The following is a 15,892-nucleotide window of genomic DNA, read 5'->3' as shown; positions in this document are numbered from 1 at the left end:
CCTTACCTCTTTTACGAATTTGAGTTCAATCTTCAGCTTCACTATCTCTGCCATTCCTACATCGGTGTTCTTCTCAAGTTGGATAAAAAGTTTGAAGTTACAAAATTCTGAATTCAAACAAACGTCATCAAAGCGACTCTTGCAACCTACGAAAAGGTCAGATCCAACGATGGTAAAGTTACGTCCATCAAAAGTCTTGAAATTTACATTTCCAAACGCATTTCCATACAAATAAGGCTTCGTCAGTCGAGGAGTTACCGGAGCTATTGTCGTTATGTCCAAAAAACGATTGTCCGTGGAAACGACCATGGAAACCTTTTCATCTGTTGTAAGATACTTTGATGTACTAAATATATCATCTGTGGTGAAATTAGGGTCGCTGGATTCTACTCCAGTAATTGTTAACGGTTCACTTGCTGACTTTGATACAAAATCAGTAATTTGTATTGTTGTTTCATCAGAAGTGATCATTGACTGAGAAGTCACAACAGAAGTAGCCTCATCATCTGCTGTAAGATATTGTAATGTACTAGCCATCCCATCAGTCGTGAGAATAGGATCGCTGGTTTCTTCTAGTATAGTTGTTGTTGACGGTTCATTCGTTGTCTTTGATACTACAACAGTGGTTTGCATGGATATTTCATCAGAAGTGACTATTGTTTGAGAAGTCACAATAGACGTAACATCATCATCTGTTGTAAGATACTGTAATGTACTAGCTATTCCATCAGTCGTGAGGATAGGATCGCTGGTTTCTTTTACTACAGTAATTGTTGACGGTTCAGTCGCTGACTTTGATACTACATCGGTGGTTTCAATAGTTATTGTGTTATTAGTCTCCATTGGCTGAGAAGTCACAATAGACGTAACATCATCATCTGTTGTAAGATACTCTAATGTACTAGCCTTCCCATCAGTCGTGAGAATAGGATCACTTGTTTCTTCTAGTATAGTAATTGTTGACGGTTCAGTGGTTGTCTTTGATACTACATCGGTGGTTTGCATGGATATTCCATCAGAAGTGACTATTGTTTGAGAAGTCACAAAAGACGTAACATCATCATCTGTTGTAAGATACTGTAATGTAGTAGCCGTTCCATCAGTCTTGAGGATAGAATCGCTGGTTTCGTCTAGGGCCGTTGTTGACGGTTCAGTCGTTGTCTTTGATACTACATCAGCGGTTTGAATAGTTATTGTGTCAATAGTCTCCATTGACTGAGAAGTAACAATAGACGTAACATCATCATTTGTTGTAAGATTTTGTAATGTAGTAGCCATCCCATCAGTCGTGAGAATAGGATCGCTGGTTTCTTCTAGTATAGTAATTGTTGACGGTTCAGTCGCTGACTTTGATACTACATCAGTGGTTTGCATGGATATTCCATCAGAAGTGACCTCATCATCCGTTGTAAGAAACTGTAATGTACTAGCAATCTCATCAGTCGTGAGGATAGGATCGCTGGTTTCTTCTACTACAGTAATTGTTGACGGTTCATTCGTTGTCTTTGATACTACATCAGTGGTTTGCATGGATATTCCATCAGAAGTGACTATTGTTTGAGAAGTCACAACAGAAGTAACCTCATCATCTGTTGTAAGAAACTGTAATGTACTAGCGATCTCATCAGTCGTGAGGATAGGATCGCTGGTTTCTTCTAATATAGTAATTGTTGACGGTTCAGTCGCTGTCTTTGATACATCAGTGATATGCATTGTTGTTTTATCAGAAGTGACCATTGACTGAAAAGTCACAACAGTCGTAACCTCATCATCTATTATAACATACTCGGATGTACTAGTCATTCCATCAGTCGTGAGAATAGAATCGCTGGTTTCGTCTACAGTAGTTGTTGACGGTTCAGTCGTTGTCTTTGATACTACATCAGTGGTTTGAATAGTTATTGTGTCAATAGTCTCCATTGGCTGAGAAGTCACAAAAGACGTAACATAATCATCTGCTGTAAGATATTCTGATGTACTAGTCATTTCATCAGTCGTGAGAATAGGATCGCTGGTTTCTTCTACTACACTAATTGTTGACGGTTCAGTGGTTGTCTTTGATACTACATCAGTGGTTTGAATAGTTATTGTGTCAATAGTCTCCATTGACTGAGAAGTCACACTAGACGTAATCTCATCATCTGTTGTAATATACTCTGATGTACTATTCATCCCGTCCTTGCCACACGTGGTTTCATCGCTAGACACAACAGAAGTAACCTCATTATCTGTTGTAATATACTCTGGTGTACTACTCATCCCGTCCTTGGCACTCGTGGTTTCATCGCTAGTCGCAACAGAAGTAACCTCATCATCTGTTGTAATATTCTCTGATGTACTATTCATCCCGTCCTTGCCACTGGTGGTTTCATTGCTAGTCACAACAGAAGTAACATCATCATCTGTTGTAAGATACTCTAATGTAATAGCCATCCCATCAGTCGTGAGAATAGGATCGCTGGTTTCTTCTAGTATAGTAATTGTTGACGGTTCAGTCGCTGTCTTTGATACGTTAGTGATATGCATTGTTGTTTTATCAGAAGTGACCATTGGCTGAGAAGTCACAATAGACGTAACATCATCTGCTGTAAGATATTCTGATGTACTAGTCATTTCATCATCAGTCGTGAGAATAAGATCGCTGGTTTCTTCTACTACAGTAATTGTTGACGGTTCAGTGGTTGTCTTTGATACTACATCAGTGGTTTGAATAGTTATTGTGTCACTAGTCTCCATTGACTGAGAAGTCACACTAGACGTAATCTCATCATCTGTTGTAATATACTCTGATGTACTATTCATCCCGTCCTTGCCACTCGTGCTTTCATCACTGGTCGCAACAGAAGTAATCTCATCATCTGTTGTAATATTCTCTGATGTACTATTCATCCCGTCCTTGCCACTGGTGGTTTCATCGCTAGTCACAACAGAAGTAACCTCATCATCTGTTGTAATATACTCTGATGTACTACTCATCCCGTCCTTGCCACTTGTGGTTTCATCGCTAGTCACAACAGAAGTAACCTCATCATCTGTTGTAAGATACTGTAATGTAGTAGCCATCCGATCAGTCGTGAGAATAGGATCGCTGGTTTCTTCTAGTATAGTAATTGTTGACGGTTCAGTCGCTGACTTTGATACTACATCAGTGGTTTGCATGGATATTCCATCAGAAGTGACTATTGTTTGAGGAGTCACAACAGCAGTAACCTCATCATCTGTTGTAAGAAACTGTAATGTACTAGCCATCTCATCAGTCGTGAGGATAGGATCGCTGGTTTCTTCTACTATAGTAATTATTGACGGTTCAGTCGCTGTCTTTGTTACATCAGTGATATGCATTGTTGTTTTATCAGAAGTGACCATTGGCTGAGAAGTCACAATAGACGTAACATCATCATCTGCTGTAAGATATTCTGATGTACTAGTCATTTCATCATCAGTCGTGAGAATAAGATCGCTGGTTTCTTCTACTACAGTAATTGTTGACGGTTCAGTGGTTGTCTTTGATACTACATCAGTGGTTTGAATAGTTATTGTGTCACTAGTCTCCATTGACTGAGAAGTCACACTAGACGTAATCTCATCATCTGTTGTAATATACTCTGATGTACTATTCATCCCGTCCTTGCCACTCGTGCTTTCATCGCTGGTCGCAACAGAAGTAATCTCATCATCTGTTGTAATATTCTCTGATGTACTATTCATCCCGTCCTTGCCACTGGTGGTTTCATCGCTAGTCACAACAGAAGTAACCTCATCATCTGTTGTAATATACTCTGATGTACTAGTCATCCCGTCCTTGTCACTCGTGGTTTCATCGCTAGTCACAACAGAAGTAACCTCATCATCTGTTGTAATATTCTCTGATGTACTATTCATCCCGTCCTTGCCACTGGTGGTTTCATCGCTAGTCAAAACAGAAGTAACCTCATCATCTGTTGTAATATACTCTGATGTACTATTCATCCCGTCCTTGCCACTGGTGGTTTCATCGCTAGTCACAACAGAAGTAACCTCATCATCTGTTGTAATATTCTCTGATGTACTACTCATCCCGTCCTTGCCACTGGTGGTTTCATCGCTAGTCACAACAGAAGTAACCTCATCATCTGTTGTAGGATACTCTGATGTACTATTCATCCCGTCCTTGCCACTGGTGGTTTCATCGCTAATCACTGTCAAAGTAATGTTGTAATAATCAATTTTCAATTAGAATTCCAATTGATAACTTCGATTAATTAGTTTATTTTTTTTTAAACTGTGTTTAATTTTTTTAACTTTTTAACTTATTTCCAAGAGAGATTATCCCATTCCTTTGTTTCCGTAACTTGATTAATTGTATACCGATTTATCTCCTAAAATATTCAATTGTGATATGTCTTCAGACTGGCACTTATAGTTTCCTTACCGTTTCAATAATGACCTATGTCGATTGTTAATCACACAATTAAACAATAAGCAAATGGTCTCAGTTTAGATCAACTTTGTGTTGATTGAAATGTTAACATATAACTTGTAGACATTTTCAACATATTTGTTTGTTTGTTATTTCTATTTTTCATAACGACAGGTATTATATGGACATTGTCTATCCAATACCATTTGTCTCACATGACACTGGGACATTTATGCATGTATACGATTTATCTCCAAAAATATTCAATTTTGGTACGTCCTCAGACTGGCACTGATAGTTTCCTTACCGTAACAATAATGACCTAGTTTCAATAATGAGTTGATGACCTAGTTTCATTTATGAGTTGTTTCGTATTGAATCTTTCATAATATTATTATGTGGTTGCCATGGTAACCATATGCAAAGGTCGCGTAGTTTGATGGCGATGAGATATACGACTCCGTTGATTGTCCTCTAATTCTTCTGCTTGTCTCATTGACCTACTATTTCTAGTTTATCAAACGATTTGTCATTTTAAAATGTGACCCGTAATATTAGAAGTATTGCTTTATTCAAAAACGGTTTTGGATTGACAAAGTTATTTATTTTCTTTCAGCCAAGTAGTACTTTAGATCAATTAATTAAAGAACCCGTCTACAATGAAGCCACACTTAACCAATCTAACAAATCACTAGTCAATAGAAACATATCTGAAGGGGATTATATGCCTTAAACCATGCTTGTCTATCTTAACTGAACACATCAATCATGTCATAGGAACATATGTAATTGTGACGTGGGTAGATGCGTGTTTGGAAGGGTGGGTGTAGCGATGTGCAGGGAATTCATAAGCGTGTCTCATATCAAGAGTACAAGTTCGTAGCCTACATGCGGATTCGGGGTACCTTGGACCCATGGTTCGTTCAGAACCAGGCTGATTTGGCGGGACTAGTTTTCGAACTTGCATTCGTATTTCATGGTGACTGCCTTATGTAACCCCATCTCTCCAACTCCCACCATACTCTGAAGTCATATAGGTTTTCCTGACGAAAAGATGAACATTCTTGGACAGCATAGGGATGTGAACTTAATAAAATCTGATACAGTACTATCGAGTCGTGAAATTATAACCTGTGCTGACCAATACCCAAAAAGTATAACCCATTTGGTAGAGTAGACTAACCTGTGACTCCTTCATAGATTATGGTTGTGTTAGCATAGCTGTTCTTGACAGCAACTGTAAAGAGAATGAAGAATGCATTTTAACAGTCCGTGCATTAAATGTGAAAGAGCTTCTTTGACATCTGACCATAATATTAGCACTCCCAGCTGCAGTGGATCTATCAAATGTTGTAGTTGCTTTGTCTTGTTCTTTTGGAAGGCCGGCCTTATCGCAACAATGGCTAAGTCTATACTTTAATGACGAGAGAGGTTTTATTGGGCACCCACCCAGCTGCTTTAAATGAAAGACTGTCACATTCCAAATAGAATAATTTCCCAAAATGTAAACTTTTGTAACATAGATTCCGAACATTTTGAAGATTTCAACGAATGAATTTAACGATATATGTTTTAGTTTTTCCATTCCGTTCATGTTTCAAGTTGATGTTATATTACAGCAGCAATTTGCGTTGCTTCTCGAGATCTTACAACACTAGGACACTAAACCAATGACGTAAACTAAGCTAACTGTAAAGTTTCAACTCAAACTATTCCTGAAAAGTGCAAAAAATATGACATTTTCTGGCTCGTATTTTGAATCTTTGACTTTGATAGACTCCTCCCACTAAAAGGAACCTTGTGAATATGTATTACGGACAAGGTACTTTGAAGCAAGGTAAACAGTAAACAAAAATCAGCTGAGGAGATGTACGTACTGCGCGAAGGGACAGTTACGGCATATCTCATTGCATACGATGCCCTAAATAAAACCTGCTTTGCAGCAAGGATACATAAGAGAGAAAGTCATTGAACCAGCAAGAACTCGATCGGTACGTAACATTCTCTAGAACGATATTGTATCACTCTACTAGGTGTTACATAGGCTAGTTACTTTAGTACAATCAGACCTATTAGTGTGTGACTTACATTGGTAAGGCCTGAATAACGTTATGTACACGCTGTGAATTGTGCACTAAAATCGATGTAGCTATGAGTGTAGCGCAATGGGGTCCGTTAGTTTCCGGATCCGTTAGTTTCCTCTCTTGAAAAACGTTAGTTTCCTCCTCTAACAACATGGGAGAAAATAACGTTTTTCAGGAGAGGAAAGTAACGTTTCTCATAAGGGAATGCAATGAGGCATACTGGCTAGGCCATGTGGAGATTTAAGTAGTGCTTTGTAGCAAGTGCTTTGCAAAACTGAAGTAATTGTAATTGATTATTTAGGCGATTTTTATGATTATGTATGAGTGTAATAAGTAACCCTTTTTTTTTTAGTTTCATTCAACAAGCATGTTAGTTTCCTAACCTGAATGCGATAGTTTACTACCTTGATGTAGGGGAGGAAAGTAACGTTTTAAGGAGAGGAAACTAACATTTTCAGGGTAGGAAACTAACAGGTCGGGAAACTGAAACCTAGGGCAACATGCAATGTCTGCTCTTCTATAAATGTTATAGTAAAGTGTACAACCATTCCATGAAAGTGATAAATAGCATGTAGTCATATGTCACCAGTAAATGAGAGCAATACATTTTAGCAGCTGATCCCGACACACGTTTATAATTTGTAACCTTTTGCTACCTTCGTAGCAACCATCTGGTGGTGAAACACAAAGGAGGGCTGGCAGAAGTAGAGGTTGATAGGCCTCAGGTAACACCAGACAACGGGACAACCCGGCTAACAGCAGCTGCAGCTAGGAGGCAGGTAGAAGAACGTCAGCAGGAGCGAATGGGAAATATAAGGGTAAGTTTCAATATGCATAATTGTGGGATTTGGTGCAAAGTAACAGCTGGTAATTCTTTAAACAGCTAACCTCAGTGTAATAACAGGATGGCTCTCTCAATTAGAGAATACTAGCAACATAAGTAGCTGGCTAGATTGTCATACTGAAAATAGTTATTTTACAGTGACATCAATTATCAAAGGGTTATATTTGCTAAACCTTTTTGGAAGCAAAATACAGTTTGTCTGAAAGCAAGTTTTGAAAAACAGTGCACTTTGTAGTACTTGGTGTAGTGTTCAAACAATATATTTTATGTCTATCTTCAAATATCACATGTATATTAAACACCCAAAGCGACACAATCAATCAGTGCTGTCTATCATCAAAGCAATGATATTGTTACTTAGGCAAAATAAATGATACTCTTTTTTTTCTTCACTTTTCTTCTTAGGCAATGGTTGGTAATGTAGATGTTCAACAGCCTCGACAACTGGTAATGCAACTGCTTGAAACCCATCCCGCACTCTCTTGATATATGTACACTCAACATCTCAAGAAGTAAAAGTTGCTTGAATTCAAACTTGGTATGTAGGTAGTCTTTGAAGAGTAGATCATCCTAATTGTTTTGCATCGAGTTTAAAGGTCATTTGAGGTCAACATTTTAAATCTTTGTAAAAACAGTATCTCAAGAAGTGCTAGTTGGTTTGACATCCAACTTACTATGTAGATAGCACTTGGTGAGTAGATGAACCCTATTGTTTTTTTCATGGAGGTTAAAGGTCATTTTAGGTCAAGAGATGTTCAACTCTTGAAAACTTATAAACAATATCAAGAAGTGAAAGTTGGTTGAACTTCAAACTAGCTATATAGGTGGCCCTTGGTGAGTAGGTAAAACATTTTGTTAACCATGAAGGTCATTTTGAGGACAATAGTTCATATCTCAAGAAGTGAAAGTTGGTTTCATGGCAAATGTTGATAACACTCGGTGGTTAGATAATTCCATTGTTATGCTTACGGCCATTAGTGCTAATGCCATATCTCAAGAAGAGAAGTTGGTTAACTGTTACATTTTAACATGTAGCCCCTGGAGAGTACTTGATTGCTATTGTTTCCATAGGTCAAAGTGATCTTGGGTCAAAGATATTCTCTATTTCCTTGACTTTAATCATTCACTTGTATTCAGTTCTTCATTTCTTGATCAGTTGTATTTCTTGCCAAATATAGACTTGTTTTCACTATCATCTAAGATTATAGACATGTTATTAGTATTACATTTTCTTTTTGTGAAAGACGTGATCATGGTTTTTCTCCATTTTTCTGTGTTCCTTAACTTTACCATTCAGGGCTTTGAATAAACACACAGTTTCTTTCACTGCTGTTCTTACTTCAATCTGAAAAATCTTCCAATTTAATGTGCTAATTTATTCTGAAACATGGACATTAAGAAGCTTCAATACACATAACAAGTTCAATTAAGTGTTCATTTTTTATTGATGAATGTGCTTAGAATAAGTCTGCTGATCTTTAAACAACAAAAATTAAAAAAAGGAGTAGTTCTTTGAGTCCAAACCTGATTCCAAACTAGTACATGTATTATGATTTAGACCAATTGGCATGACTGATGACTTTGAGAAAAGAAGCCCCTCACCCCTACCACTTTTTAAATTACTGCAAAGTTGTAGGAGACATGCAAGTTTCAATCACTCCAACCTCCCCCCACCCCCAAATAATATTACTTGCTGAAGCGAGGAAGATTAATAGATTTGACTTATTACAAAGTAGAACTAGGCCCCATGCTGCTCTGATGGCTTGCAACAAGCTGTGCAACAACTCCATCCCACCTCCCCCACCCCATAAAAGTGATATCACTTGCTGATACAAGGAAGACTTAATAGATTTGACTCATTACAACAGTAGAACTTGGTCCCAAACTGCTATGATGGCTTGCAAGAAGCTGTAAAACTGATGGAGGTTGGCTCTGGCGAATTGTACCAGAGATGTGCCTTGGGTCATCCTCGGCAAGAACAACACGTCCTAGTTGAGAATTGTCATCATGAAGCCTCCTTCTAAATATGTCCTTCATCAGTTGCGGAATGTACTTGTAACTATTCTTTTCCATAACAGGAACACAGGTCCATCTGCCTGCAGACTTTGAGAAATTTCTTGTAAACCTGAAAGTAGAATCACAAAAATAAACTATCACTCAGGGAAGAAAGTATTGTTTCTCAGGGGAGGAATTCAAGCAAGAAGACATTTGGCTAGGCTACGTAGAAAGAGTTAGGTACTGAAGTAACTGTAATTTTTGATTTAGGAAAGAAAATAACGATTTCAATCAAAGAAACATTTTTCAAGGGAGGCAAATTGGCTAGGCTATATGGGAAGAGATATTTGTAGAAAAGGTAGAAATGAAAAGAAATTCCTACAGTTATTCCACTTAGGCCCTAGGCCTACTAAATTTATTCTTTCCACATTGCCTAGCCAATATGCTTTCATCAGCTTCCTGCCTGGAAAAACGATAATTTCCTCCCCATGATTGAGGAGGTACAGAGGTTAGAAACGTTTTTAGGGGAGGAAACAAACATTATTTATTATTATTTATTTGTAGAAAAGGTAGAAATGAAAAGAAATTCCTACAGTTATTCCACTTAGGCCCTAGGCCTACTAAAGTTATTCTTTCCACATAGCCTAGCCAATATGCTTTCATCAGCTTCCTCCCTGGAAAAACGATAATTTCCTCCCCATGACTGAGGAGGTACAGAGGTAAGAAACGTTTTCAGGGGAGGAAACAAACATTATTTAGGGCAGGAAACTAACGGGACCCGCCAGAACGTAGGCCTCGTGATTTCGGCTACTGCATACGAAATTACTGCCATCATAGCCCATGCCTTGTATAGTCTAGTGTAAAGTATCTATGCGTCGGCGTGAACGTTAGTTAGCACTGTATCAAGAACAAAAACTTGTTGCAATTTGATAAGACTATGACTGTGAAGAAAGAGTAAGAAAAGTAAGAGCGTTTAGCCTAACTGGCCTTGGTTGTGCTAGTAAATAGTAGGCTTAAGTACACTATACTTGTAGTACTAGTAGTACTATAGACTTAGTATAGGCCCCTATACTGGCCTAGGCTAGACTAGATACTGATGTAATAATAGTGGAGGCAGAGGTTCGGTCTCAGTTTCTCTCACCGATAATGAGAAGTAACGTTAAATCATGTAAACAAAAAATGTAACGAACAATTATATCCTTTGCTTACCTATCGAGTAGAAGTCGAGCGACTTCTGAATCACTCTTCAGATGTAAATTCCTCTTCGCTTCGCTCCATCTTTCCCATTGATTCCCGAGAGGGACACGGTGTCGTGGTACTTTTTCTTCTGGGCTTTCCGCCATTTTCTCTTTTCAGGTGAAGTTAGGTTCTTCAAAAATTTATATTTCCCTTTTGAGTGCTTCTCCATTGTTTTATTCTTTTGTCACTTCGTCACCAGGTTATAGTATTTTGTGCATGTAGGAATTATACGACACTAAATACTTTGCTACTACGTACAGTAGGCTTACGTGCGTGTACACTTTACTCACGGTAAAGACGCTGAGGGATTACCATGCCAATGACTGAGTCTATTTTAAGCTCCAAGTCATACATAAACATCTCTTCACTGATTGGTTGAATTTGAAAAGGCGGTTTGTAGAGCTGCATGTGATAAATACTAATGTCGATTGTGTCAGGGAGGCACAATTCTCAGAATCATATAATATCCTTAATTACTTGCTAATTAACGTTCGATGTGGGGAAAAAAGTATGAGAAGGTCTTAGTTTTGTGATCGTATTATGATAAAAACTTGATAGACACGGAAAAATTTTGGACAATCGCAAAATGCTGCTTTAAAGAAGTAGATGAGTTATTCAACTCAGTTACACTTTTTCTTAAACTTCGTCCATTTTTCATTCTTCTAGTATTCACATGATTAAAACATTATTATTTTACTTGTAAGTCTTTCAAAAATTCAGAATGACTTATCAATCCTCTACATGGACGTAGCTGCAGGGGGTGTATGGATGTCCCTCCCCCCCCCCCCCTCATTTTTTAACTTGAATCTTTAAGATATAGAAAATCGGTGGTCAGAAACATGATAGTGGGGAAATTATTTCTTTGCAACATCTCTAAAATTAAATAAGCTGATAAATAAGCACTCTTGACAGGATCATTTTGTTTTTTGAGTCTACAATATTAAGCTATTTCTAATATTCTTAATCAGGCTTACAAGATTTGACGAAATTCGAACTTAACATTAACCCACATCTTGTTACTAACTACTTGTACAACTCAAAAGTTGAAAATACCACAAACCAACATCAAAATTGTCTGAATACGGCCAATTGGCGTTCGCTTTAGCTGAATATTTCGAAATTTTGAATTTCAATAAGGGATTTGGTACGTGTTTACTGTCTTCGTATCGCAAGTAAGGGTATAACTATAATGTAACCTACAGTATAGGCCACCTTTACTAATGAAGTAAAGAAGATTTCTATCTGTCAGTGTTATCATAATATTCTTTGTAACAAATACATACTGAGGATATATACAAAATATGATAACAAATTGATCAATAATTGTTAAGACAGTAATGGGTGGCTGTAATTGAATAACATATAATTATGGTCAGTTTGGTCACCAACAATTCTACTTACTTATCATACGGCACCCCTCCATACGAATCCACTAAGTTGGAAAATTATGACTCAAGTTGGTATAATATTGATGCTACATTCCCCCTCCCCCCCCCCGACCACAAGACCCTAGCAACGTCCCTGCTCCTGTTTATATTGTTCATTTGTGTCGTCACTAATATTTGTAACTATCACGTACAAGAGGAACAACATTGTCGGAATTGAAAATGTCAGAAAGTGATATACTTACAAAGAAAGAAAAACGTGCACACGTATCTTAAATCCATTTCACAGAAGATGAAGACTATGTAAAACAATTTTACACAGGTAGAAGCATAAAAGAGCAGTTCTTCTACATCGTTAATGAGGAATTTCAATTCAAAGAGCACAAAATATGTTATTGTTCTTGTTAACTACAGAACTGTTATGAAGAGCTTTGACAAGTACTTGTAATTTTACAAGAAACTGGATGGTTCAAAATGGGTATTAAAGGTAATGTTTGAATTGACGGCGTATACTCTGGATTTATGAGTTTATGTGAGAGTATGTACTTACTTCATCTAGCAATGGGCCTATGTACTTGAGTTGTACACGTTCTCCATTGCCAATGCAATTGCTTATCTATAGTAGAATTGAATGCTTCTTGAAATCTTGAGTAAATACAAAAAAACTTACATTATTTATATAATTCAGAAAGCATACGTCAAACATGCCACATACTTAAATTTTATTGCAAGGCTTGTTGAAAACACTCGTCAATTGTGACAGGTGACTTGAAATGAATATTGAATATCCCTATTGTATCTACAAGAACGGAACAAAGTCAGTTATATACATTTATATATATATATATATATATATATATATATATATATATATATATATGTTGATACTAGATGAGACTAGTGGAACACTAGTAGTTGTTACTCGGAGTTTCACGCGTTATAGCGATCTTCAGAGTTGTCTGAAGATCGCTATAACGCGTGAAACTCCGAGTAACAACTACTAGTGTTCCACTAGTCTCATCTAGTATAAACATATATTACGCTCTGTCCAATGGACATAGAGCACTCTGCGCCAAGATAGACGCCAACCTACTCTCTCTCTCTCTCCACCTCTCTCTCCACCTCTCTCTCTCTCTCTCTCTCTCTCTCTCTCTCTCTCTCTATATATATATATATATATATATATATATATATATATATATATATTTATATTTATATATATATATATTTATATTTATATTTATATTTATATTTATATATATATATATATATGTATGTATATATATATATATATATATATATATATATATATATATATATATATATATTTATATATATATATATATATATATATATATATATATAATGCAGAACACAGTCTCCGTGGTATTCAAAGGTTTTACTTGGTGACCACAATTTTCACCTTCATCATCTCGGCGACCCTCGAGTGGTGGATTCTATGGCCCGGGGAAGAGGTCTATGGGTTGGAGGTATCCCCCTCTCCTTTGAGGAACGTTATATGATTCAGCTGGGTTGCTTAGTTGCAAACTAGGTTTATATTTAACGACCCTTCTAGTCTAGTAACTCATTTTCTAAATACTTCGTGCATCTTTTCCTCCACAAATATCGGCATTTTTTGTGTGTGGCCATCTCCACTTTGAAAACCAGGGGTCTAACGTATTTTGATTAATATTGTGTACAGTTGAATACTATAATCACGATTGCTACGTAACTAAGTTTTATCAACATACTTATTGGCCTATAAAACCATAGATATTTATGACAAGATGAATGTATATACATTACCATATGTTTACCTTTGGAACATATCTTTAGTCAGACATAATGTTCTCGAGGCTTTGTGTATAATGGGAATGTTTAATTGACTCCAATAGGGTTGTGAACTTACCCAATAAGTGATAACACTATTAACACATTTTCAATAAAGGCATGTTATTCTATTTTGCTGTCCTACCTTTACTTTACAAGCCATTCTTTGTCCTTGTATATATAGATTATATTTACATTATATAAACAGTATAAGAAGATGAAACATTAAAACTAATTGTTCAAGGAGTTATAAATATAGCCTCATAAATAGAGGGGAAGCTCATTGTAGTATTTTTAAAGCGTGCTTAATTTGTTGTAAAATATAGTATATTATACTATCATTTACATGGAGGAGGAGTAAGATCATCAAATATTAAAAGTCAACCACACGGATATCCGCTAACATTGAGAAAACAAAAACAAGAATTGCCAGATGAATAGTTCAAATATAATTCAATGCCAGATGAATAGTTCAAATATAAATGTAAGCTCTAACAATTATGAGCTCAACCAATTTAAATCTACATTGTCTGCATTTTACTCTATGTTTTGGTGGTTAGAGGGGTGAAGGTTGGGGTTCAAAATTGTACCCAATACTGAATGGCTAGTACATAGTGTTGAGTAAACTACTTACTTGCGTTTCCTCTAGAGTGTATACGTATATGTGGCAGGATACTTACACGGTAACAAAAAAAAAGGAAACCTATAACGTATCGAAAGGTTTTCCTTTTTCAGGCTCTGATTTCCAAAGTGTAAGCTCTTAGTGAAATAGTACGCTTTAATTGAGCGTAAATGTGTCACATTTTCCTAATGCGTCATGTATTATAACAAGAGGAAATTGTCAACATGGGAAAACTTAAATCAAAACAAGTCACAGTTCGATGGCGGAACCATTCCCCTACACCCGCACACTCCCCATCCCTTCCTCCCACTTGATGGAATCATAGTACATATTGGGAATCTTAAAATATGCTTCGTCCGCGGGAATTCTACTTTCCCGATGTTTTCATATGCACCAACAATGTGGTAATATGTTCATATCAAGGCTGAAGTTTTCCCCCTCCCACCCCCCCCCCCCCTCTAACCTCTCCCACCGACAATAGCCGAGCCAATTGCGTTTTATAAAATATGATTGCCCACAAAACATAGCCCTATCTAGCCACAAAAATTATGTACAGCACATTCAAAGAGTTTTCGCCTCAGCTGTATGGCTTGTAAGTCGTTCAAAGATTCAAGATTGAAAATATATATTTCGATGTGACTGTCTTTCTTGCTAAAAACAGCAGGAACTTGTGGAAGGATTGGATGGCGTCCAAGAGAAAAGACCTTTTTCATCGTTATAAATGTATATGTCACTACACACTTCATAGGATATATATTCAGCCAGACGTTTCGAAGTTCATATGGCCTATCAGTATTTCGTTTGTTTGATTTCAAGAAGCGCACCATTGAGTATATTATTGTCTAGAATTCTCCTTCATCATAACTTTCATGGTGTCATTATCACTCTAGCGCAGGCACATAAATGTTAGTCAATCATGTATAAGGAACAATGAAAGCAAAAATACCATTGAACCTTGAGAAGTCTTTAAAGCTTTTGTAAACATGCCATTGGAGGTCAACAACATCATCTCGGATTTCTTTCTTTTTTCAACTTTGTTTTGTTCCCGTTCTGTGTGTCTAACCTGGGAAATCAAACCACTTTGCCTCTCACGACTGACGGTAGAATTGGAGCGTAATCCGAACTCTAATACTACTAAGTTGCGTCTATAGATTGAACGATCAGTTTTGTAGATCAAAATAAAATAAACCATTCTATAATGATAAAGTTTTTGAGATTAGGAAATAATATTAATTTAGCATTTTAGAAATAGCAATATAGAAATATTCTTACTTATTAGACAAAAATTCATGGAACAAAATGTACATAATTTTCAAATTTCTTAGTTTGGTTAATAATGCCAATGCATATGACAAATTAACATCAAGAGAGTAGGATTCGGAAACGTTGATCCCTGACCTGAAAATAGTAAAAGACTTATTCTCTGTGTTTATATGAATATTTCTTTCATTTTGAATTCTTAACATACGCAATCATTGAGCAAATCAAGTTTTC

At 36.7% G+C, this 15,892-nt stretch overlaps 2 protein-coding genes and 2 long non-coding RNA genes across 6 annotated transcripts in view; 2 read left to right on the top strand and 2 right to left on the bottom strand.

The window, feature by feature from the left end:
* The window catches only part of LOC139978867 (uncharacterized), a 69,083-nt gene extending 56,767 nt beyond the window's left edge, over positions 1 to 12,316 (bottom strand). Inside the window, exons 1-3 of one of the 2 annotated variants that reach the window (XM_071989402.1) lie at positions 12,192 to 12,316; positions 5,583 to 5,636; positions 7 to 4,178 (exon numbers count right to left, since the gene is read on the bottom strand). In XM_071989402.1, the coding sequence (XP_071845503.1) occupies positions 7 to 4,178; positions 5,583 to 5,636; positions 12,192 to 12,228 (4,263 nt within the window). In that variant the 5' untranslated portion in view covers positions 12,229 to 12,316. The remainder of the gene's footprint in view (positions 1 to 6; positions 4,179 to 5,582; positions 5,637 to 12,191) is intronic. The other variant, XM_071989401.1, reaches the window with a different exon arrangement.
* The window catches only part of LOC139978880 (uncharacterized), a 217,031-nt gene extending 204,163 nt beyond the window's left edge, over positions 1 to 12,868 (top strand). For both annotated transcript variants that reach the window (XR_011797037.1, XR_011797036.1), the window contains exon 4: positions 12,859 to 12,868. This is a non-coding gene — a long non-coding RNA (uncharacterized lncRNA). The remainder of the gene's footprint in view (positions 1 to 12,858) is intronic.
* LOC139978882 (uncharacterized) lies at positions 6,283 to 7,869 on the top strand. The gene is made up of 3 exons (XR_011797039.1): positions 6,283 to 6,390; positions 7,148 to 7,301; positions 7,733 to 7,869. It is a non-coding gene; the product is annotated as an uncharacterized lncRNA (long non-coding RNA).
* LOC139978878 (uncharacterized) lies at positions 9,170 to 11,002 on the bottom strand. Its single transcript, XM_071989420.1, has 2 exons — positions 10,532 to 11,002; positions 9,170 to 9,452 (listed from the first exon to the last, which is right to left on the bottom strand). Exons 1-2 carry the CDS (start codon positions 10,663 to 10,665, stop codon positions 9,170 to 9,172), a joined length of 417 nt encoding a protein of 138 aa, XP_071845521.1. The 5' UTR covers positions 10,666 to 11,002.
* Positions 12,869 to 15,892: the final 3,024 nt, after the last annotated feature.

The sequence above is a fragment of the Apostichopus japonicus genome, chromosome 13, assembly GCF_037975245.1.
Source record: "Apostichopus japonicus isolate 1M-3 chromosome 13, ASM3797524v1, whole genome shotgun sequence".
Classification (NCBI taxonomy): Eukaryota; Metazoa; Echinodermata; class Holothuroidea; order Aspidochirotida; family Stichopodidae; genus Apostichopus; species Apostichopus japonicus.
This window is presented reverse-complemented; position numbering and strand designations above follow the sequence as displayed.